This window comes from Somniosus microcephalus, chromosome 11 (genome assembly GCF_052327205.1).
Source record: "Somniosus microcephalus isolate GS21.2 chromosome 11, FLI_Smic_1.0, whole genome shotgun sequence".
Taxonomy (NCBI): domain Eukaryota; kingdom Metazoa; phylum Chordata; class Chondrichthyes; order Squaliformes; family Somniosidae; genus Somniosus; species Somniosus microcephalus.
In genome coordinates, this window is record NC_140997.1 from 225,475,854 (window position 1) to 225,500,596 (window position 24,743).

The following is a 24,743-nucleotide window of genomic DNA, read 5'->3' on the forward strand; positions in this document are numbered from 1 at the left end:
AGCGCAGATGGGGCCTCGGTTTAACATCTCAACCGAAAGACGGCTCTCACTCAATCTCCTGAAGGCAAGTCATGTATAAATACTCCCGATCTTCAAAGATAATCAAGCAACACTCCAAGATTAATCAGTCATCACATCGTTCAATCCTGGCCTGCTACCTTCCAGACAACAACCGCATCCTTCCACCACACCCAGCAGCAGAGGGGCCATCGTGCCCCACGGTGCATTTAATCACCTCAGTCCAAACCTATCCCTTGCTGCTTTTTGACAGTTGGTGGATTTGGGCTCAAAAGCTTATGTTGGGGCTCGATTCCATACAAGTGGAAATAAACAAATACAAACAAGGAGGAGCTATTTAGGGGAAAGCAACTTGGAGAAAGTAACTGGAGAGGGAAGCAGCATCAGTAATTAAAGTTTATTATTTGATTATTCACAAATATTTAGCAGACTGCCTGTTCCCCAATCACAAGATAGGTTTAAATGAAAAAGGGTTTTCAGTCCATTTTAACACTTTCTTCCGTATGCCCATTACATCATCAATGTTTCTTAAATAAATCCAGTGTCCTGGCTCAACCGCTCTCCCTAGCAACTCATTCCAGTTGTGGACCACCTCTGCCCTGGAGGAAAATATTACTTTGGGTTTAGTTTGTGGCTCGTTAAGTAACTTGTGCATCTTTGGACGGTCACCTCCGAGGCAACTCCTCAGAGAATGAAGAGCCCCAGCTTGCCAATTCATTCCTCAAAGCTCTTCCCTTCCAGTAGCTGGGATTTGCCTCACTGCTTACCCGTGCTGTGCCTGTGGGGCCTTGCAGGTCAACAAAACCAAAATGAACAAAACTGCTAGCCTGTGCCAAGTCAGTAAAGAAGTCAAGAAGACTGGTCCCAATACTGCAGAGCAGAGACGCTACAAGTGAATCTCCTTGCTAATAATCGTTCTGCTTGCTGCAATTGGTGCTGTAATCTGTGCAGATGGGAAGGGGTTTGTACAGATCTCCAGGACACCTTATAAATCAGGGTTTTATGAACAATTTTTTTTTTAATAAATAAGGTCACAAACTAGGGAGATGCTCCAAATACTGATCAGTAACAGTACATATCAAGAGTTACCTCTCCATTTCTACCACCAGAAAAAAAAGGATGTTAATCCACCCCCCCACAACGATGCAGGGGGGAAATGAAAAATTCACAGTCAGACCGGTTTGCACAAACCCTCTGTTTGTACTCACAGGAAGGGATGCATTTTATTCACATGCAAATAGTGGGGCATTTTGTGAAAGCGAGACTTAAAATCTTCATACAGCTGGGCCTGGCGAATGATTTCACAGTAACAGAAGCACCGATATATGACAAACCTTCCCATCGCGCAACATTTTATCTACTTAGTACAGGACCACATAGGCCAGACTGGACTTGGAAATCTTGTCTCTTTGCCACCCCCCATAAAAGAGAAACAGAACATTTGAAAAACAAATCATAATGAAGAGGTGGGTGTTTCTTTGGACAACTGTACGTATCTCTGGAAGTTGTAATCTAACTCGCTAATAGTTCCATCAGTATTCTCATGTGAAAGTGCTGTGAAGGAACAGAACACAACCTAGTGTACGATTACTGCACATCATCCCCAAAGACGTCATTTTGTTTGCGCTTCATGTTCTCAAAGTCGAAGGCCGTGCCCGTCATTCGCTTGTAGATGCTTTTTATGTCGTCGCAAGTTGTCTCAAAGTGGGTGGTGGCATCATAAGAAGCAGAGATAAAAATCTGCAAGCCAAAACAATCAAAGAGCAAACATTTAGAGAAGGCATTCTTTGTTATTCCCCTCCCCACTGCTTGTTTTTTAAAAAAAATATAAATAAAAAGGAGTTATATTCCTGCCTCGTGTTTTAGGTCTCCAAACTCATGTGGCCAGGCAGCAACCTGCTGCTATGGCTCGTAAGCCAACTGTGAGGAGATGTGCAAGAGTAACACAAATGTACCTGACGTAAGAAAACTACTAGGCACTTGGTCTGAGTATTAAACAAAGCTTTAATCAACTGTTTCTCAACATGGAGGTCTAGTTGTGTCCTTCACTAGTTCCCGTTTACAAAATGTCCTGAGCAAGCTGGGCCCATGCCAGAGTATTTATACTCTCCCTGGACAGCGCCACCAGCAGGCTGCTCAGTATTATTCCATAAGTCATTTCTACATGAATGGCAAGATTCATGTCAGTACCTCTCCAAGAAAAGGCCTGGCCCTGAGTCAACAGTTCCCCCAGAAAAGACCACAAACTGCTGCTGCCAAGTTTGTACCTCAGCAACAACAAATTCACAATTAATGTCAAATCTCTCAAAATGAGCTAAAGTCTCTTCTTCAAATCCGTAGGGGGAATTTACAAACTGCATAAACCTGGGTTAGTTCACATGACTGCAAGTTAATTAAAATCAGTTTCCTCTTCACAGCTACTGAGCAATCTTGCCATCACAAGAGAAATTTCAGCATCTTGGGTCATCGCAGGGAAGCAGCAGCTGTGTTTTGTTTTGACCCAATTCTCAGCAAAGTTCTGCAACCCTCAATATGGATGAATGATGAACTCAGTTGAGAAGTCAAAGTGCTTTGAACGGGGTTGTTAGTTTTCCCCTGTGAATATGGTCCATTTCCTGGTTTATAAAACCCTTTATTTACAACCCCTCCCACATATTCCAACTGAGAGCATGAATTTACCGAGAAGACAAGCACAGGGCAGAATCTGCAACTCACAGCTTGGTGCCACAGGGTACCAGCACACCAACATCCTGCACGACTGGCCAATCAATGCCATTTATCCAATTAACACTTATTAAAAGCAGGCGGCCAGTTATCTCAGGTGACTTCTCAACGAGATGATTCTAATTCCAAGATTGACACTCAGATTTGCCAACTTTAGCTGAATGATTTTTTTGGGATCTTGGCCGGGGTGCAATGTCCAAATCCTCTTGGTAGAAGGGGAAAAACTGCCACCATATGTTTCATGGTCAGTTACAGATGTGTCTTCAGCCAATTGGGCACCATTTGGGGAGAAGTCTGCCTGTCATTTCAACTCTAGGATGTTTCACGGAGGGGAACAAAGGCTATAGAGCCCCATCGATCAGAAACAGCTTCAGATATATGCACTTGGATTTTCTGACTGTAATATCAACGGCAACCCATTTCAAATGGATGGGTTCCGGTCAGCATTACGATCAGAAAAGCTAGGCCATGGAGTTCCAGCATATTCCGCGTTTTCCAAATTTATAACTGCGACTCATGTAAAATTCAACGCACGCTCTGAATAAACCCGATGTCACTCCTGTAATTGTCAACCCCCTACCTGACTTGTTTTTCCATCATCTGTTGGTTGGTACAAGTCACTGATTGAAACAAATCTGGAACAGCAGATAAAACAAGTTAGAGGTTTTTGATATCTGATTAAAGAAGAAAACTTTAAGCAATCAAAATGTACAAGAGATGGATTTCAGCATATATGGACGGCTGGTAAAGTGGATTAGTACCCCCATTGCAAAAGTACACAAAAAATGTTGTGGTGATTCATTCATCTGAGCGTCGTGCTAGTCTACATATGAAGCCCACCACCATTCCATCTAATGTGACTGATATCTCTATTAAGGAGCAGAAACACAATATTGTAAACGGTATAGAAAATGGTGAATCCAGAATAATTTAAATTCAACTGTTACAGAAGGACAAGGGGGCACAGGTTGAAACTGGGAAAAGGAAAATCTAGGTCTAACATCAGGAAGTTTACATTTGCAGTGAGAGAGACAGAGATCTCCACATGTAGATTGGCCTACTGTGTAGGGCAGTAGGGTTAAAATCCCAGGATCCCTTCAAGAAACAACAGGATACTGTGACCAGAAGTAGGTGAACTCGGGAACAGTGGGCTCTTCCTGGATGGATGTGCTCGGATGGGCCAAATTTCCCTCCCCCCCAAACCAATTCTACAAATCATGTAATTAATCAAAATGTCCTGCGTTTTTTTCTTCCTCACCCTACTTGGCTTTCCCCAGGTCGAGCAATGTCTATCCCCAGGCCTCCAATAGCATCTCTCCACTCATCGGTGTAAAGAGCCTGAAGACACTTCGATTTTCTTTCCCTCACTGTGGAGGCACCTGGCTTTTCCTCAGCGCTTCTCAATAATGCTGTCAAGATCAGTAACTCAGCAAAGTACAAATACCAAATGTAGCAACACAGGTTAACAAGGACATAAAAAAGCAAACCAAGCACTAGGGTTTATTTTTTTTAAAAGAGGGATAGAATTGAAAAAGCAGGGAAGTTATGATAAACTTGTATCATAGAAACATAGAAACTAGGAGGAGTAGGCCATTCGGCCCTTCGAGCCTGCTCCACCATCTAACCTTGGTTAGACCACACTAGGAGTACTGCGTACAATTCGGGTCGCCATATTATAAAAAAAGGATAGAGGCACTGGAGAGGGTGCAAAAAGATTTACAAGGATGATACCAGAAATGCGAGGGTACACCTATCAGGAAAGGATGAACAGGCCGGGTCTCTTTTCTCTTGAAAAGAGGCGGCTGTGGGGTGACCTAGAGGCCCTTAAAATTATGAAAGGTTTTGATAAGAGTAGATAGTGTGTTTCCACTTGTGGGGAAGAGCATAACTAGAGGCCATCAATATAAGATAGTCACCAAGAAATTCAATAGGGAATTCAAAAGAAACTTCTTCATCCATAGAGCGGTGAGAATGTGGAACTCGCTACCACGGGGAGTGGTTGAAGCGAATAGTATAGATGTATTTAAAGGGGAGGCTGGACAAGCATATGAGGGAGAAGAGAATAGAGGGTTATGCTGATAAATTTAGATGAGGAAAGACAGGAGGAGGCTCGAGTGGAGCATAAACGCCGGCAGGGACTGGTTGGGCCGAATGGCCTGTTTCTGTGTTGTATATCCGATGTAAAATAGGGGATTGAACCAGCAACCATTCCCCCTCCCCCCAATAGTGCCTCCTATTGGTGCCTGAATATGCACGGACCTAAAAGAACGATATGATTTGATAAAATTACAAACTGGAATCTGCGTCAAAAATGTTTTTCTTATAAAAGTTTTTCAAATAAAAATGTCATTTCAAGGCACAGATAAGTCACATAACCACCAATTTGGTGTACCTTTGGCAAGTAACTGGAATGCATTAACCCACCTGGACAACAGTTCTCTACATGGTTCAGCTGGGAAAGAGAACTCAATAGTGGCAACCACCGTAAAACAGATCTACATGGGTTGCACTTCATATTTAGCAAACAATTATGGGGGCTCACTTCCTGCAGCAAGATTGTAAACTTATTGATAGAGGTTTGTCCACAAACATGTGCATCTCCTGTAGCGTTGCTCACAGCAAGTCAGACAAATATTTGATGAGGACAGGAGCATTAGTGCTTGCAATGTACAATGTATTATTCTGATAATGTAGGGGGTCAGCCTGCTCAAGTCCACATTGTTAAGTAAAAACAGGCTCCCATCAATCAGAGCTCAATTGTTATTTGGCAAGGGAACTTTGTAGATTAAAAAGTGCTCGTCAGTTTCAGTCACCGGTCAGAAAAACTCAGCATCTAGAAACATAGAAGATAGGAGCAGGAGTAGGCCATTCGGTCCCTTGAGCCTGCTCCGCCATTCAATGGCTGATCATCCAAATTCAGTACCCGGTCCCTGCTTTCTCCCCATACCCCTTGATCCCTTTAGCCTTAAGAAATATATCCAACTCCTTCTTGAATATATTTAATGTATTGGCCTCCACTGCCTTCTGTGGTAGAGAATTCCACAGGTTCACCACTCTCTGGTGAAGAAATTCCTCCTAATTTCTGTCCTAAATGGCCTACCCCTTATCCTTAGACTGTGACCCCTGGTTCTGGACTCCCCGACCATCGGGAACATCCTTCCTGCATCTAGTCTGTCGAGTCCTGTCAGAATTTTATAAGTTTCAATGAGATCCCCTCTCATTCTTCTAAACTCCAGCGAGTACAAGCCCAATCGACCCAATCTCTCCTCATACGTCATTCCTGCCATCCCAGGTATCAGCCTGGTGAATCTTCGCCGAACTCCTTCCATGGCAAGAACATCCTTCCTCAGGTAAGGCGACCAAAACTGCACACAATACTCAAGGTGTGGTCTCACCAAGGCCCTGTACAACTGCAGCAAGACATCCTTGTTCCTGTACTCAAACCCTCTCGCTACGAAGGCCAACATGCCATTTGCCTTCTTAACTGCCTGCTGCACCTGCATGCTTACCTTCAGCGACTGGTGCACAAGGACACCCAGGTCTCGTTGCACTTCCCCTTCTCCCAATCTATTGCCATTCAGGTAATAATGTGCCTTCCTGTTTTTGCCACCAAAGTGGATAACCTTGCATTTATCCACATTATATTGCATCTGCCACGCTTTTGCCCAATCTGTCCAAATCATCCTGGAGTTTCTCGGCATCCTCCTCACAGCACACACGCCCACCCAGCTTTGTGTCGTCGGCAAATTTGGAGATATTACATCTAGTTCCCTTGTCTAGATCATTAATATATATTGTGAATAGCTGGGGCCCAAGGACCGATCCCTGCGGTACCCCACTAGTCACTGCCTGCCACTCGGCAAAAGACCCGTTTATTCCAACTCTTTGCTTTCTGTCTGCCAACCAGTTCTCTATCCAAGTCAATAACTTGCCCCCAATCCCAAGTGCCTTAACTTTACATGCTAATCTCTTATGCGCAACCTTATCGAAAGCCTTCTGAAAGTCCAAATACACCACATCCACTGGTTCTCCCTTATCTATTCGACCAGTTACATCCTCAAAAAATTCCAGTAGATTAGTCAAACACGATTTACCTTTTGTAAATCCATGTTGACTTTGTCCGATCCTGTCACTGTTTTTCAAGTGCTCTGCTATTACATCTTTTATAATGGACTCTAGCATTTTCCCCACTACCGATGTCAGGCTTACCGGTCTGTAATTCCTGGAAAATTTTCCACTAAGATACTGATGAGGAAGACCATTTGGCCAATCCAAGCTCACCCCTCCATCCAGAATCTACAATCCCTGCCAAAAGCATCAGACTGTTGCTTAAAACTGATTGCAGTATTTTTGTCTCCACATTGTCTTACCTGGAAATCCATTCCACGTGCTGATCACTTTTTGGGTGGAAACGTCCTAACGTTAGTCCCATATTTGCATTTTGATGGTATAAGCCTGTGCCACAGGCATCTCGTATAATAGAATAATGCAGTTTATTTATCTCCCTTAGGCTTCCCATCCCTCCTATAATCCAGAGACTTTTAAAATCCAAACTAATTATTACTACTTCATTTATTCTACACGCTCCGATTCCTTCCAACTGTGGCCATGTCTTGCATGGTGCGACAGACGGTCATACGGAATTGCCAAATTTAAAAAAAAAAAGTCAAAAATTCATAACACTCCCTTCTGCCTAGCTGGACCCAAATCCAATAATAAAATCAAGCCAATACAACACGACAGGTCTGAGTTAACAGGAAATGAATGCTGCTTCCCCTCTGGATTACTGATTTACCCAACCTCGCCTTAAGATCCTCCACCCATCAGTTTCTGCATGGTGTCTCGCCCCCTCAGGTGCGTCTGAATCATGCTACCTACCACCCTAAGTACACACCAACTTACTTTTAGGTTGACAGACACATCTCCATATCACAATGGCACTGGGAGGCCTGCCAATATAGTAGGCGCCCCAAGCTGGAAATCCTGGCAGCTTTTCTCCAGCTTCCCCCGCCAAGTCAGTGCCTATGCACGCAGTCACATGAAGAAAGCAGCCAGACTTCGTTCCCTGACCCCTCCTGTGACCTGCCAGCTAGTCAGACGTGGTGCCGGGAGCTGCAGCTGCAATGTGGCAATCAAGAACGTACAGCTCCACCCTCACGCTATAGTCACAAACCAACCACTGGGAGACGAAAACATAAATCAAAACACCCCTCTCCTTCACAGGCCAGGAGTCAGGACTGTGTGCTGCACTGCACTGAGCAATAGGCAACAAGCCCAAGACAATCTAAAAGTTTATGACAGATGTCCAATTGGGGGTACATCAGTCCCTACAAGTTACCATTGGTGCAACAGTTGCAACCCAATGCACTCCCACTCCCCAAGATAGGATATTGTCTGTAATGCGAGCCAAGTTGCGGAGAACAGAATTCACAAAAAGTACGCACAACATGTAGCCCATAAGTACTAGGACAGGAAGGAGCTGTACCGCTAGGACGGGCTGCACCTGAAGTGGAGTGGGACCAGCGTCCTAGCAGAAAGGATAAATAGGGCTATCATTCAGACTTTAAAGAAGTGGGGGGTATTGAAATAAATGATAAGGGATTGATCACACTAATAGGGGTATACTACAGACCACCTAATAGAGGAAAGGAGAAAAATAAATGTAAGCAAATATGTGAAATGTAAGCAAATGTGTGAAATGAGTAAAGGACAATCATGGGAGCTCCCCAAATAAACTGGCACGAGGAGGTAGCAAAAGGAATACAGGGAATGGAGTTTTTACAATGTGTGCACAGGATTTCTTTCCTACCCAGTATGTAGAAAGCCAAACAAGAGTTGGCGCACTGCTGGATCTAGTAATGGGAAATTAACCAGAACAGCTAAGAGAAGTAAGCATAGGGGAACATCTAGGCAATAACGATCACAACATAATCAGGTTGAAGATAAAAATTGAGATGGACACAAGTAAGGCAAAGACCAAAGTAATAAATTGGAAAAAAGCTGATTTTAAGGGATAAGAATGAAACTAGGGAAAATTGGAAAAATTTACTGACAAACAAACAAAAACAGCAGTGGAAAACATTTAAAGCAATGATCAAGAGTCCAGGAGAATTAGGTCCCACTAAAAAGCATGAACAAACTAGCCAGTAATGATACACCAATTCGATTCAAGAAACGGCTGAGCGCACTGTATATAGCAAAGGCTGTGGGCCCCGACAACAATGCGGCGGTCATGCTGAAGACTTGCGCTCCAGAACGAGCAACGTCTCTAGCCAAGCTGTTCCAGGTGGCAGGTAACATTCACGCCACACAAGTGTCAGACAATGACCATCTGTAACAAGTGAGCGTCTAACCATCGCCCCTTGACATTCAATGGCATTACCATCGCCAAATCCCCCACCATCACCAAATCCCCCACCATCAATATCCTGGGGGGTCACCATTGACCAGAACCTTAACTGGACCAGCTACATAAATACTGTGGGAACAACAGGTCAGGGGCTGGGTATTCTGTGGAGGGTGTCTCACCTCCTGACTCCCCAAAGCCTTTCCACCATCTACAAGGCACAAGCTAGGAGTGTGATGGCATACACTCCACTTGCCAGGATGAGTGCAGCTCCAACAACACAAGATGTTCAACACCATCCAAGACAAAGCAGCCCGCTTGATTGGCACCCATCCACCACCTTAAACATTCATTCCCTCCACCACTGGCATACCGTGGCTGCAGTGTGCACAATCTACAAGATGCACTGCAGCACCTCCCAAACCCGCAACCTCTACCACCTAGAAGGACAAGGGCAGCAGGCGCACGGGAACACCACCATTTCCAAGTTCCCGTGAAAGTCACACACCATCCTGACTTGGAAGTATATCGCAGTTCCTTCATCGTCGCTGGATCAAAATCCTGGAACTCCCTCCCTAACAACATAGAGTACCTTCACCACACGGACTGCAGCTGTTCAAGGTGACGGTGAGCTGCCACATTCAAGGGCAATTAGGGATGGGCAATAAATGCTGGCCTTGCCAGCGACGCCCACATCTCAGGAACAAATAATTAAAAAAATTAAACAGTAGTGAGCACGGATTTCAAAATGGAAGGTGAAGCTTGACCAACCTTATTGAATTCTTTGACGTGGATAAGGGTAATGCAGCAGACATAATATATTTGGATTTTCCAAAGGACTTTGATAAGGTACCACACAGTAAACTCATGACTAAGGTCAGAACATGTGGAATCAGGGAACAAGTAGCAGAATGGATAGCAAGCTGGCTACAAAGCAAAAGAGAAAGTATGGGTTAAAAGTAGCTACTCAGACTGGCAAAAGCTGGGAAGTGGTCTTTCACGAGGATCAGTGCAGATACCACCGTTGTTCCCCATTTACATAAACGATTTGGACTCGGGAATCAGAAGTACAATTTCAAAATTTGCAGATGACACCAAATTGGGGGGTTTAGTTAATAGAGGAGGACTGCGAAAAAATACAGGAAGACATTAATGAACTTGCAGAATGGGCGTGTAATTGGCAAATGAACTTCAATATAGGGAAGCGTGAGGTGGTACATTTTGGTAGGAAGAATCAGGAGGGCACATACTCCTTGGAAAATAAAAGCGATAAAGGGGCAGAGGATTCGGGGGGTAGAGATACACAAATCACTAAAAAGTAGCGACACAGGTTAATAAGACCATAAAAAAAGCAAACAAAGCACTGGGATTCAGTTCTAGAGGGATAGAATGGAAAAGCAGAGAAGCTATGTTAAACGTGAATAGAACTGTGGTTAGACCACACTTGGAGTACTGTGCACAGTTCTGGTCTTCATATTACAAAAAGGATAGAGGCACTGGCGAAGGTGCAAAAAAGATTTACAAGAATAATACCAGAACTGAGAGGTTATAACTATCAGGAAAGACTGAACAGGCTGGGGCTCTTTTCTCTAGGAGAGAGAAAAGGTTGAGGAGTGACCGAATAGGTCTTTAAAATTATAAAAGGGGTTTGATAGTGTAGACGTTGAGATGCTTCCACCTGCGGGGGAATCCAAAACTTGGGGTCATGAATATAAGACAGTCACTAATAAATCCAGTAGTAATTCAGGAGAAACATCTTTACCCAGACAGTGGCTAGAATGGGGAACTTGCTACCACAAGGAGTTGTTGAGGCGACTAGCATAGATGCATTTAAGAGGAAGCTAGATAAACACATGGCCAGTCCACGGATATGTTCCTGAAGTCTACAGCTTTCTTCTTCACACGGCCAATTTTTGTTTCATCTGCAAACTTCCTAATCATGTTCTCTATGATCAAGTCTAAATCATTGATATATACCACAAAAAGCAAGGGACCTAGTATTGAGCCCTGCAGAACCAACAGCCTTTCAAGCTACAGAAATATCCATCAACCATTACCCTTTGCTTCCTGCCACCGAGCCAATTTTGGATCCAACTTGCCACTTTCCCTTGGATCCCATGGACTTTTACTTTTTTGACCAGTTTGCCATGTGGAGTCCTTGTCAAAAGCCTTTCTAAAATCCATGTAAACTACGTTAAAAGCACAACCCTCCTTAAAAAATTCAAACTATTTAGTCACCGACACAACCTTTCCTGATCAAATCCATGCTGACTATCCGTGATTAATTTGTTTTTCTAAATGATGATTAATATTGTCCCTCAAAATTTTTTCTAATAATTTTCCCCAGCGCCAAGGTTAGGCTGACTGGCCTGTAATTACTCGCTCTACCGCTTTCTCCCTTCTTAAACAACGGTACAACATTAGCAGTCCTCCAGCACCACATGAGGGAGAAAGGAACAGAAGGATATTTCAATGGGGCTGGATGAAGAGGGGTGGGAGGAGGCTCGTGTGGAGCATAAACACCTTCATGAACCTGTTGGGCTGAATGGCCTGCTTCTGTGCTGTAAATACAATGCAAAACAGATTGCAACATTCCTTACATCTATAAATGACAACCCAAGATATAGAAAGTGCCTTACGATTTGTCGATGGGCTCCAGGAGTTCTAGCGCTGGCTGAACCTCCTTCTCAGGATTGTTGGTCTCCACGGTAGTGCTGACAATGGCAATGTACTTTCCTTCAGCTGCCACGTTGTGTGCGTACGACATGATGCAAACATAGATGTCTGAAGGAAGAATTCATTTGTTTTAATGACGTTGCCCTATGTTTGAAGAAATCTAACGCGGCAAAATCGTACAATTACCACTTCCCCCCAATGCCTGCAGTGACCCATTTTTCTCTTCCTTTCAGGATGGCGTCCAATTCTGCTGCAGTACGATTCTACAGGCAGTGGCCGTTCTCCGATGTGCTCAAGTGGCTGATCCTTGTGTGTGAATCTAGACACAGGGCAATAGGAGGCTGTTCAACTGTGATGGGGGGGGGGGGGGGGGGCAGGGGAAGGGAGATGTTGTCCTCACCAAACATCCACACACATACACATACACTTTCCAGCTGGGATGAATGGAGAGCCATCAGGACTGGGAACCTTAGCTGTATTTTCCTCTCACTAGCCCAGGTCACAAAGGCCAGTTGTGGACCCCCTAGCATTGCCTTGGTGGAGATCAGTTACTTCAGCATGGGCTGGCAATTGAAGCTGGTTGACATCTTCACTACTGCATCCCACCCAGGCATCAATGGAGCTTTCCCTTGTACTTTTAACGGTGTTGATATTTGTTCAATTGCCACATGTGGCGCCAAGGACTCTAGCTGATCTACGCAATTCCTTCTCCCTCATACAAGATGTGATTTATGTTGCTTTAAATGTCATGCATTACCGGACTTCCTGTTGACCTGCACTTGTGGAATGATGATCTGACAGGAGTTACAATCATTAGTGTTTTTGATTGGGTGGCTGAGGATGCAGATGACCCGGATGACCTTTCCGACCTTCTTTGTCAGCTTGGGTGCGTAGCTGGGGTCACAGATCAGCTGCTTGCAACGAGCAATCTGGATATGTAAAAAGAAAAAAAAAAATTAAAAGACCTGAATGAATGATTTCCCAGTTAGCGACCAAGATATTAGGCCCCTGAACCAGCTGCCTCAGTACCGTGAAAACATTGAAGTTCTCCTCAAAAAGCTACAAGATGAACAAACAAGAAAAAAATCTTCATTGGGGTGGGCAGTATTTTACATTTTATGCAATTGTTCTTCCCCAACAGTGCTTTCCCCCCCACAATTGAAAATGAAATCAATATAAATCCCACCTCCCTAAAAAGGAGGGAATAAACCGAACACTGGGTCATTCGCCACAGAAAAGAACACACTATAAATAAATGCTACCCAAAACAAACAGCAATCATTTTTGATAATGTAGAACATCACCAGCTGCATCACCTTGTCCAGAACAGTAGAACCAGAGGACACGGCCTGCACTTGAAGGGGCTAAATTCAAAACTAATGTGCGGAATTCTTTTTCAGTGAGCAAGTGGTAAAGTGGAAGAGGCTGCCTTAGGGGATGGTGGAAGCAGAGTGTTGATTCATTCAAATGCAAATTAGATTAATTTTTCTCAGAATATTTTGTGATACAGTACATGAGTAATTTGCGACAAGATTGTACTTTCCTGCATTACAACAGTGACTATAGTTCTAAAGCATTTAATTGGTTGTAAAGCGCTTTGGGACGTCCCTAGGTCATGAAAGGTGCTATAAAAATGCAAGTGCAACATGCTTGGGAGGATCACACAAGTTTGGACCCATGGTTCCCAAAGCTCTCCACCACTGAGGGTTTACCTTGCCCCACGTCTGGGTCTGTTGTAGACTAATTGATAGCTACGATTAGTCACCAACTCCATTACTGTTGTATCAGGATGGTAGAAGGCAAACTAGATGGATCTTGGTCTTTTATCATCTAGCAATTCCTATGCTTACCGAGTACAATTTGCAACTCCACCCATTTATAAAGTTGCCAGGAGGAGCGGACAGTGGGGATCTGCACCAGTGATTACCCAATCTCAACTGTGCTGTTGAGTTCAGTCCAGGCACGTCAGCCAAGGAGGAAGGAGCACTTGGGAGAGAAAGTCAATCCATACTGCTCTCGCACACTTCCTGGTAGCCAGGCAACAGCAGAGCCTTAGGGAAAGATCCCCTGAAGGTTAAGGGCTCGATTTAGAGTAGAGATAGTTTAAAAGGTGGTTCGGGACAAGTCGCATGTTCTGAAAGCGAATGGAAATAGGCATGGAAGACAGTTGGAAATGAGGACCAAAGTGAACAAACTTGAAAACAGGATTGAACAATAGAGAAATAGTGAACTTTACACAGAGGGAACAGAGAACGTGGAAATGAGGAGGAGTGCAGAGATCCAATGCAAAGAGTTAACAAGCAAGGAGAAAGATTTCCCTAAAAGAAATACCAAATATGATAATCCACAGTTCTAAAATGGTCAAGTATGTGTTTAAAGAACAAAAAACTCTAAGCTGTGCTCACCTTCTAGAGTTGGGCTTGAACCAAGAACCTTCTGATTCAAAGGCAAGAGTGCTACCACTGAGCCAAGCCAGCACTTCTAAAAGCACCATTACAGTATCCTCCATTTTGTGTCAGTTTTCAAAGGTGACCAAAGCGAATCACATTCTTCTTTTGTTGTTGGAGAGCGCCACAGCTCAGTAACATGTTTTGCTCCAAATACAATTTCTCCTTTCTTCACTTTACATAGAATTTACAGCACAGAAACAGGCCAATTTACAGCACAGAAACAGGCCATTTGGCCCAACTAGTTTATACTTCCTCCCACCCTGCTTCACTTAACCCTGCATCATAACCTTCAATTCCTTTCTCCCCCATGTACTTATATAGCTTCCCCTTAAAGGCAGCTCAGATATGCCAGATTAGGCCGATAGGGTTCGAGGAACAGTGTTAATTATATTCAGGTGGTGTATATCAATTGGGTGTTTATTGTATTCAGGTGGTGAGTATTAATTGGGGACTCTCGTGTTCATATATATGGGAGCAGGCTCAGGAAGGGGAAGCAGCTTATTTTGGGGGTGTATGATATGCAATGTCCATCTCTGTAAATAAAGGCTTGTAAGTGACTGAGGACTGGGCTCTAGTACTTTATCCTTCACCACCTGGCTATCCGACTTTTACAAAGCGGGATGGGAGAAAGACACAGACAGACTTATATTTATATAATGCCTTTCACAACTTCAGGATGTCCCAAAGCGCTCCCCAGCCAGTTAAGCACCCACGAAGTGCAGACACTGTTGTTTATGCTTTACATGAGCCTCCTGCATTACACCGGCACAGACCAGCTGGTCCGAATGGCCCGTTTCTGCATTGTATTCTATGTACAGGAAACTCTCTTAACCGGCACCTAAATATCCGGAAATCTCTCAACCAGCAAAATTCAGGAGTAGGTTCATGTAAGTTTTACTATATATTAGTGGCCGTGTAACCGGGGTTCTTGGATCTGTAGCCGTGTAACCGGGGCTCCTGCACCTGTGGCCGTGCAACCGGGACTCCTGCACCTGTGGCCGTGCAACCGGGACCCCTGCACCTGTGGCCGTGTAACCGGGGCCCCTGCACCTGTGGCCGTGTAACCGGGGCCCCTGCACCTGTGGCCGTGCAACAGGGACTCTTGGATCTGTGGCCGTGTAACCGGGGCTCCTGCACAAGTGCCGTATAACCGGGGCTCCTGCACCTGTGGCCGTGCAACAGGGACTCCTGGATCTGTGGTCGTGTAACTGGGGCTCCTGCACAAGTGCCGTGTACGGGGCTCTCGTACCTTGCTAAGTATACCTCTGTAATCCGGACTTTTTGATCAACTGGCACCACGCCAGTCCCGGATAAAAAAAGTTTCCTGTATTTGCCTCAACTACTCCACATGGTAACAAATTCCACATACTAACCACTCTCTGGGTAAAGACGTTTCTCCTGAATTCTGGTACAACTGGGCTAAATTTATTTGTGACTATCTTACTATTTATGGCACCTAAATCTTGCTAATTTAGTCTTTAAAGGGTTCTAGTATAGCTTCATGCCACACAAGCCAGACACTCACCTCTCCTTCTGACTTGACACCCACTACACAGCCTTTTTCAAACACAATTTCATCCACTGATTTGTTGAGCATGTAAGTGCCCCCATAGATAGCACAGAGTCTGATAAAGAAAACATGAGAAACAAAGACACATCAGAACCCATCGTCTGAGAAATAAGCACATTAGTGCTGTCCAGTAGACCAAGTACAGGGTTACCCACCAACATCCTAATATCTATCTATCGCTAGTGTCTCGGGACACCAGCTTTATAATAACATTGGCATTAGATGCCACAACCTTGTGCTTCACCGTCCCCTACCACTGAAGTCAGTGAATATCTAGCCCAAAATAATGGCATGAAAATCTCCACATTGTGTTACCTGGCAGAGTCCTATGTGAAAAGGAGCTTAGACTTTTTCGACCCAGGTTGACTGGGCCGAGAGGCCACAGCACAGAGCTGTACACATTTGGCAATAACAAGATACTAAATTATCAAATATCACTGACTTAAAAATATAAATGTAACACTGGAAGAGTAGAGGCTACTCGAGGTTGAACTCAAGTTGCATTATTAGAGCAGTACATGGGGAACTTTCCTACTTCATTAAATGCTTTGCTATACTCGACCCACGAGTCAAACTCAGCACCGATACTGGGTGCCAGAAGTGGAAGAGTTGTTCCAATCTGTAGCAGAAAAAAAAGCAACTCCATCAAAGAAAGGTTGAAAAAAAAAAAAAAAAGAGAGGGTATTGCTTAAAATAAAACTAGTGGATCTTGCATTGGCTTTGCTTACAGAAAATCAGGACACACCAGTTTTGCCTCAATGCATTAGCAAAGCTGTAGGTATGGGTATGAGGGGATCTGCAGCTTCTGAAGCTCCATCTGGTGGTAGAGGCGGCAGTTGCAGGAGTGACTGTCACAGAATGGTGATGCCCATATAAGGAGTGAGACAAACATAGCAAATTTAATACAATATACACAGATGCTTCAGTTACCTAGCAAAGCCTTGCGGCAGCTCTCCAAGTCCATAGAGTGGATAGAGGTAGGGACTCCTGCTGTACCGAGCCAATGACTCACTGTACAGTTTAATTCGATTGATGGCATCCAGACATGGTTGGTCCAAGTAACTGGGAACACAAAGGAAACGGTCAGATACCTTTACTGCAAAATACACAAATTTCAACCAGTCGTCTTTCAAAAATCAAAGCATTTGTTCCCCATATAAGTTAGTGGGCAAATGCAATACTTGGCGAGGTACCAACAGACTAGAAGGATCCCAGGCACGGTCTCTGATCAGTGCGGATTTAGTTGGCACATCATACTCTATATGCCAGTGCCCCCATGTCTTTGGTGGTGTTGATTGAAGGAGAGTGTTGGCCAGGACATTAGGAGAACTTCCTGTGCTTCAGTGTGTGCCACAGGACCTTTCACATCCATCTGAACAGGCAGACAAGGCCTCGGTTTAATGTCTTATCCAGTGGACGGTACATTTACCAATGCATCACTGCCTCCAGTACTTCACTATATTATGCGCTCAAACTCGCAACCTTCTGACAAAAATACACCCAGCTGACATATGCCCTATATCACAATGATTAATATCTGATGCAGGTATTGTCACACCTCAACTGTATGAAACATTCAGACTATTAGCATCCGTCATTATAAGTGTCAGCAAAAAGTCAGTTCGCTCTCATTTATCCTGGCAGTGAGCAACTGGCAAAGGCTTTGAAGCAAGTCCTTGGCCCATTCGCTTGGGTGAGGAAGTTAGGAAAACTAAGGAAAGAGCAGCCATTATAAAAGATAACATGGGATTAAGGTGGCCATTCAGCTCATTTGATTAAATCCCGTCAAAAACTTGGTTTAGTGTCTTGTCCCAAGACAGCAGCCCTGACAGTGGACACATCCTCCATACTGCACCAAAGAATCATAGAAATTAAGCACAGAAGGGGGCCATTCGCCCCATCGGCTCGTCAATGGAGCTATCTTCTCCAATTCCATTCCCTGCCCTTTCCCCATAACCTTTTATATTCTTAACTAAATCCATTTTAAATGTTATAGTCTCTGCCTCAATAGTCCCTTTGGTAAAGTACTCAATGTCCAAATAACCCTTTGTAAGGGTGGAAAAAAAACATCAAACTTCCTCTTTACTACTGATTTGAGAATCTGTGGAAACAATCCTTTACTACAGTATTTACCCTCTCAAAACCTTTCATAATTTTGAAAGTCATTATTAGATCACCTCTTAATTTTCTTTGTTTTACTGACACTTCAACACTGGTGTGATGCTCAAACAGACAATTTTCTGGTCCAGAAGCAAGAGCATTGCCAACTGACAGTGCTAGCAGGTATTATTTTCACCCAGTTGTCTTATAAATCTACTTCACTTCAATGGCCTTCCTGCTATCGTATTCCACAGGTCTGCTACCCTTTGGGTGAAAAAGTTCCTAACTCCCTCCGTCCTTACTTTTTGACTCCCAATGTCCTCATTTTAATTTATCTCCATTGGCTTTTCAGCATTTCACCAGCCAAAATGAATAATCTGCTTCGACCAACTTAGTCGATCCCCTTCAAAACCTTGAAAACTTCAAGCAGACCAACTTGAAGTTTCCGCTTTAAATGATAATTCAGATGTGGATACTTTTTTTGGGGGATAAATACATTATTCGCACAACATGAATTAAGCGTATGAAAGTCAAATGTAACGTACTCATCGGTTCTGTACAGAGCCAAAGCATGTCCTGTGAAATCAATGACATCTTGTCCAAGGTCGAACTTCTTGTAGACCTCTCGCATGGTGGTCTTCTTGGGCTCGATGTCTTGGTTCGTTTTAGGGTCAAGCTCATCAAAACCGACAACAAACATTAAAAATTTTCGGAAACGACGTTTTTCAAACATGCCCATCAGATCTGAAGAGAAAATAAAAAACGGAATATTTACTGGTGCCATGTACACTAACTTTCCTCTCCTCCTTCACCACCTCATTGTCTGACAGCATTATGCTCCACTTTATGCACATGATAGGCTTGGTTGAAGGCCCTCCAGCCCATTTGATCTCATCCTTTCAAACTACCAACTGTACCATTTTTCCTGGCCAGCATCTAGCTGTTACAGTATCCAGGACTTAACCACCTGGCACCTAGTCAAGGTGCAATCCACCCTTTAAGTAAAGACGTCAAAAGCAGGAAAATGATGCCAGAAAGTATTTAAACAACATGTGTCTGTGAACTGGTTTTAGAGACATCATCAGAACGTGCATGCAATGTGGAACGATGATGGGACAGCAAGATGCAACAATTCATAGACTTCAGAAGTTTAATTAAGCGATTATTACATAGGATATACAGCACAGAAACAGGCATTCGGCCCAACCAGTCCATGCCGGTGTTTATGCTCCACTCGAGCCTCCTCCCGTCTTTCCTCATCTAAATCTATCAGCATAACCCTCTATTCCCTTCTCCCTCATGTGCTTGTCCAGCCTCCCCTTAAATGCATCTATACTATTCGCTTTAACCACTCCCTGTGGCAGCGAGTTCCACATTCTCACCACTCTTTGGGTAAAGAAGTTTCTTCTGAATTCCCTATTGGATTTCTTGACTATCTTATGTTGATGGCCTCTAGTTTGCTCTTCCCCACAAGTGGAAACATTCTCTCTCTATCCACTATCAAAACCTTTCATAATTTTAAAAGATCTCTATTAGATCACCTCTCAGCCTTCTTTTTTCCAGAGAAAAAAAGAGACCCAGCCTGTTCATCTTTTCCTGATACATATACCCTTGTATTTCTGGTATTATCTACCTTGATCACATAAAGCTAAGATGAAACCAACTGAAGACAGCAGAGACAGTCAAGTCTGAGTTCTGGCCTACCTCTCAGCAGTAGCCCACCTCCAAGTTATTTTCCTCAGTTTACACACAATAAAATTAATCTGGAGCAAAGTTTAAAGTCACATTTCCTGGTATCAGGTCATCAATTATCCCAGAAGTTAAATCTTCTGTAGTGCGGATTCCTTTAGATAGTCATATGGAATTTAGACTTGGCCCAGATTCAATGGAAAACAAATATCCTATCTTTCCAAAGTACAAAACAGTAATGTTGTTTAGGTACTCTAGGTGTTGAAATCAAGATTAATCGCACCATCGCCGCTTACTTTCACACACACATTCGTAGCTCCCTCAGTCTTCCCTTCTATTAGCTACAGGCTGTTGAAACCCAAGTTGGCCGTTACCTACTCACACCTTCTCTCCTACCTCATTGCTGTCCTAAACTACAGACTCTGGCCTTTCACCCAAACTTCGCAATGTTAAGATAATACCTCGATGAACCCGTTTCTGCTCATTTTCCATGGGTGCCATTTTGAAGTATGGGAAAGTTGCAATTCAGACAGTAGCACCTGGGGCCAAGTAACATCAGGCAGAGCAGCCCTTAAGTGACAAGCGGCCTGGACAAAACGTAAAAATTCAGCCTCAATCAATTTCCGGGATAAAGGTAAATTGGTTAGCCATTTTCTTTTGGCGAACACACTGAAGGAATCCTAACCCCCTCATTTGAGGTCATCATAGAAAGTTACAGCACAGAAGGAGGCCATTTCGGCCCATCGTGTCCGCGCAGGCCAACAAAGAGCTATCCAGCCTAATCCCACTTCTCAGCTCTTGGTCCGTAGCCCTGCAGGTTACAGCATCCCAAGTGCACATCCAAGTACTTTTTAAATGTGATGAGGGTTCCTGCCTCTACCACCCTTTCAGGCAGTGAGTTCCAGACCTCCACAACCCTCTGGGTGAAGAAATTTCCCCTCAAATCCCCTCTAAACCTACCATCAATTACTTTAAATCTGTGCCCCCTGGTTTTTGACCCCTCTGCTAAGGGAAATGCATCCTTTCTATCCACTTTATCTATGCCCCTCAATTTTATACACCTCAATAAGGTCTCCCTCAGCCTCCTCTGTTCCAAGGAAAACAGACCCAGCCTATCCAGTCTTTCCTCATAGCTAAGATTCTCTACTCCCAGCAACATCCTTGTAAATCTCCTCTGTACCCTCTCTAGTGCAATCACATCTTTCTTGTAATGTGGTGACCAGAACTGCACGCAGTACTCTAGCTGAGGCCTAACTCGTGTTTTATACAGTTGAATCATAGCCCCCCTGCTCTTGTATTCTATGCCACGGCTAATAAAGGCAAGCATTCCATATGCCGCCTTAACCACCTTATCTACCTGGCCTGCTACCTTCAGGGATCTGTGGACATGCACTCCAAGGTCCCTTTGTTCCTCTACACTACTCAGTGCCGCCGCACCAAATGGGCATGTATATTTAAAAATTAAAGTTGGCTTTTACGGCCGAGTTAAGAATCAGTACATTGAGTGCTTTTCGGGTTCTATTTTTTGCGTCAAAAAAAGGGAGGAAAGAAAAATCGGCAGCAAAGAGAATTGGACCCCTCAAAAATATTTTATATAATAATCGTCAACTCTTTGAAGCATCAAGAAAACAAGTAGTCAATAAAAAAGCACTTAAGCTAAATGACAATACACCATTATTTATACTGTTCACGCACACATTTATGGGCGTCAATGCCCTCTTTAATGTGACTAAACGTTGGATGCACATGACTCCCATTTATCAGAATTCGACAACAGTTTGAAAAAAAACTCCCAGAAAGGGCAAAATTATGTAAAATGCGTGTCAAACAGTAAATTATACATATGAGCCCGTAATTTGCAGTCAGCGCCGAAGCGACAGCGATCACTGCTGACCGCGAAGAAAGCTGCCCACAGAAATCTTGCAATCTCTGGTGAGAACTTTAGCTTCAACGTGAATTTGATTGTAGCGCTGTCAATAGGGGAATGCCAGCAAACAGCAGCAGTGATGTCATCAAGCTGTCTAAGCAGCCAATCACATTGAAGAATTCTCAGACAGCAAATCAGGAAATAAAAAGCACCGATTATCTGCACTTTAAAAATGTTAGAGACCGAGATAAAGATTGGGGCATACACATGGGGTTAAGGTAGAAGCTGAAATATGAACACATTTTTAAAAATAATTTAAAAATGTGGTAATCATAATGGAGAAATTATATTCCACAAACAAACAAAAAAGCAGCTTTTCAGGGCCATGAACAGTTGTTCAGCAGTCAATACGCTGTTAAAACCCCAGTTACACCTATTCCAACAAGTCTTAACATTTAATGGGATGTTTTAACAGCAATATTAGCGCTGAAAAGCTCAAGTTTCATCGATGCCACTAGCTTCACTGATTGCTGGGGGCAGGGGGCCAAAGCGCAGCTTGAGGCAGAGCAGGGAATGACTGAACCCAACTTCAGGATTTCCGCGTTTAGCCGCGCACGGCCAGTTTCAAAGGGGTACTCACGGCGAACGCCAACAGTTCACAGTTATTACCCACCGCAAAATCCTGGCCATGATTTCTACCCCCAAGTGTGGCTGATCTTGTACAACAAGGATCTGATGGGATGCAGTGGCACTGATAGATTGACAACCAATATACAATCACACAATAAGCATGTAGTGCAGAAAATATTTCTTATTTGCAGACAATCGAGTCCAGAGACGCACGCACATTACCAGGCAGGATTGGAGGTAGAAAAATTGTGGATAGTCAAGGTTTTTGGAGGCAAAGTCGTTGGGAGGGGTGAAAATTGCTTTACAAACCCAAGAGCAAGCAGCAGCCCTGGGCCCCCAATCACAGACAGTAGTTCTCAGCACCTATCAACAGTCAGAGCTTGGGGAGAGCTGCTTAGCATGAACATGTGGTAATCCAGAGGCCTGGACTAGATCCAGAGACATGCGTTCAAATCTCACCACAGCAGCTGGGGAATTTAAATTCAGTTTATTAAATTTTAAAAATCTGGAATAAAAACCTCTCAGTAATGGCGACCATGAAACTACCGGATTGTTGTAAAAATCCATCTGGTTCACTAATGTCCTTTAGGGAAGGAAATCTGCCATCCTTACCTGGTCTATATTTGACTCCAAATCCACAGCAATGTGGTTGACTCAATGAGCAAACCACTCAGTTGTATAAGGCGGCTCACCACCACCTTCTCAAGGGCAATTAGAGATTGGTCCCAGATAAAAAAGTGAGTTTCCTGTATGGACATTTCATTGATTTCCAGTTCAAATGCATTAAAGTGCCACTAATATCATATCACAGAAATGAGAATTTAAAAAGTTTTGAAAAATTAATATTCTGCAAATGAAAACCAGTTACAGGAAAATAAAAATTAAATGCCTCAAAACAAAAATAAAACCCTCGTCTTCAAAATGGTTATCAATCAGAGGCTTTTACTCACCAGAAGCTAAAGCTTCGGTCTCTGTAGATGGCACTTTGTGGATTTTCCCCGTTTTGTAGACAAAACTTCCTTCTACCACCTTGAAGTCGAGGTATCGGGTGACTTCTGTGTAAAGCAGCATCTTAACAAGCTGGCCTGAGAAGACAACCATTAACAGCCATATAGAATATACAGGATATCCCAGTAACACACTGAAAAGGCAACATCTGAGATACGGTCTATGTCCTAGCGCACATTTCCCAATCAGTAAGGCTGATTGCAAGTGCACAGCTGCACTTGTGCCTGAAGGAACAGACATGTTTATTATCTGCTGGCCTCGTACAAGGCAACTCAATCCTGCTAAATTTTAGGGAGTGGGAAAGGCAGTTTAGTCATGAGTTTGAGAGATTCTCATCCCTGTTGCACCAGTGTGGAGGAGGGGAAGGGGCTGCGAGGTGGGTATTTGGTTTATAAATCCATCACTTCAATATTAAAAACAAAGACTTGCATTTGTATAGAACCTTTCACGACCACTAGATGTCCCAAAGCGCTCGACAGCCAATGAAGTACTTTTTGAAGCGTAGTCACTGTTTGACCCCGAAATGAGCTTCCAACCACATATCCGCAGCATAACAAAGACCGCCTACTTCCACCTGCGTAACAGCGCCCCTCTCCACCCTTGCCTCATCTCATCTGCGCCTTTGTTACCTCTAGACTTGACTATTCCAACGTACTCCTGGCTGGCCTCCCACATTCTACCCTACATAAACTTAAGGCCATCCAAAACTCAGCTGCCCATGTCCTAACTCACACCAAGTCCCATTCGCCCATCTCCCCTGCGCTCGCTGACCTACATTAGCTCCTGGTTAAGTAGCACCTCGATTTCAAAATTCTCATCCTTGTTTTCAAATCCCTCCATGGACTCGCCCCTTCCCTGTCTCTAATCTCCTTCAGCCCCACAACCCCCACCCCCTAGTAATTACTGCACGAAAGCCACGGATCATCAGCAACTGAAAGAAATGAAATTCAGTACTAGCTTTTATCCATAACTTTCAAAAGCAAAAAAGTGTGAGAATATAAACACGAGGGATGTCAGTGTTGGGGAAGGAAATATATTCCTCCAACTTATTGCATTTAGCAGCACCTTTGACCACTCTCACCACATCGACCACGAGATACAGAATAAAGCTCCCTCTGCTGTATGCTCAGTAATGGATGCCAAAATCACAACAGCACCCTCTAGTGCACCACTGGCGTCTCCTACGCCACCCATGTCGTGGCCTCGGAAGGAGATTGAGATTATGGGCAGATTTGTGCCGTGTACTCAATACTAGAGCATTAGATTGAGACTGCGCATTTAACTCCGGGCCCTGACCAGTAACAAGAGAATCGAGTCTTTCATCCCATTATTCTAGACGAAATTCAAACCCAGGGTACAGGAAAAAATTCCTACATTCATTTCTAGGAGATAACATGCTTTAGGACATCCAAAGTACTTCATACACAATTAATTACTTTGAAGTGCAGTCACAGTGCCACGGGATCTTTAACATCCGTCTGAACAGGCAGATGGGATCTTGGTTTAACACCTCATCCACCTCCAACAATGCCGCATTCCCCCAGTACTGTACTGGAGTGTCAGCTTACATTATGGGCTAGAGTGCTGGGTTGGGACTTGATCCCTCGGACTCCGAGGCAAGTGGGCAGCCAACTCAGCCAATTGTACACTACGGCAGCGTTCCAA

At 43.9% G+C, this 24,743-nt stretch overlaps 1 protein-coding gene across 1 annotated transcript in view; it reads right to left on the reverse strand.

Moving 5' to 3' along the window:
- Positions 1 to 1,010: 1,010 nt before the first annotated feature.
- LOC147111293 (rab GDP dissociation inhibitor alpha-like) overlaps positions 1,011 to 24,743 on the reverse strand; it is a 47,449-nt gene continuing 23,716 nt past the window's right edge. The window contains exons 4-11 of the mRNA XM_086002053.1: positions 23,021 to 23,155; positions 18,430 to 18,628; positions 16,715 to 16,846; positions 15,740 to 15,839; positions 12,522 to 12,693; positions 11,728 to 11,872; positions 3,323 to 3,377; positions 1,011 to 1,758 (exon numbers count right to left, since the gene is read on the reverse strand). Of these exons, the coding sequence (XP_085858179.1) occupies positions 1,606 to 1,758; positions 3,323 to 3,377; positions 11,728 to 11,872; positions 12,522 to 12,693; positions 15,740 to 15,839; positions 16,715 to 16,846; positions 18,430 to 18,628; positions 23,021 to 23,155 (1,091 nt within the window). The 3' untranslated portion in view covers positions 1,011 to 1,605. The remainder of the gene's footprint in view (positions 1,759 to 3,322; positions 3,378 to 11,727; positions 11,873 to 12,521; positions 12,694 to 15,739; positions 15,840 to 16,714; positions 16,847 to 18,429; positions 18,629 to 23,020; positions 23,156 to 24,743) is intronic.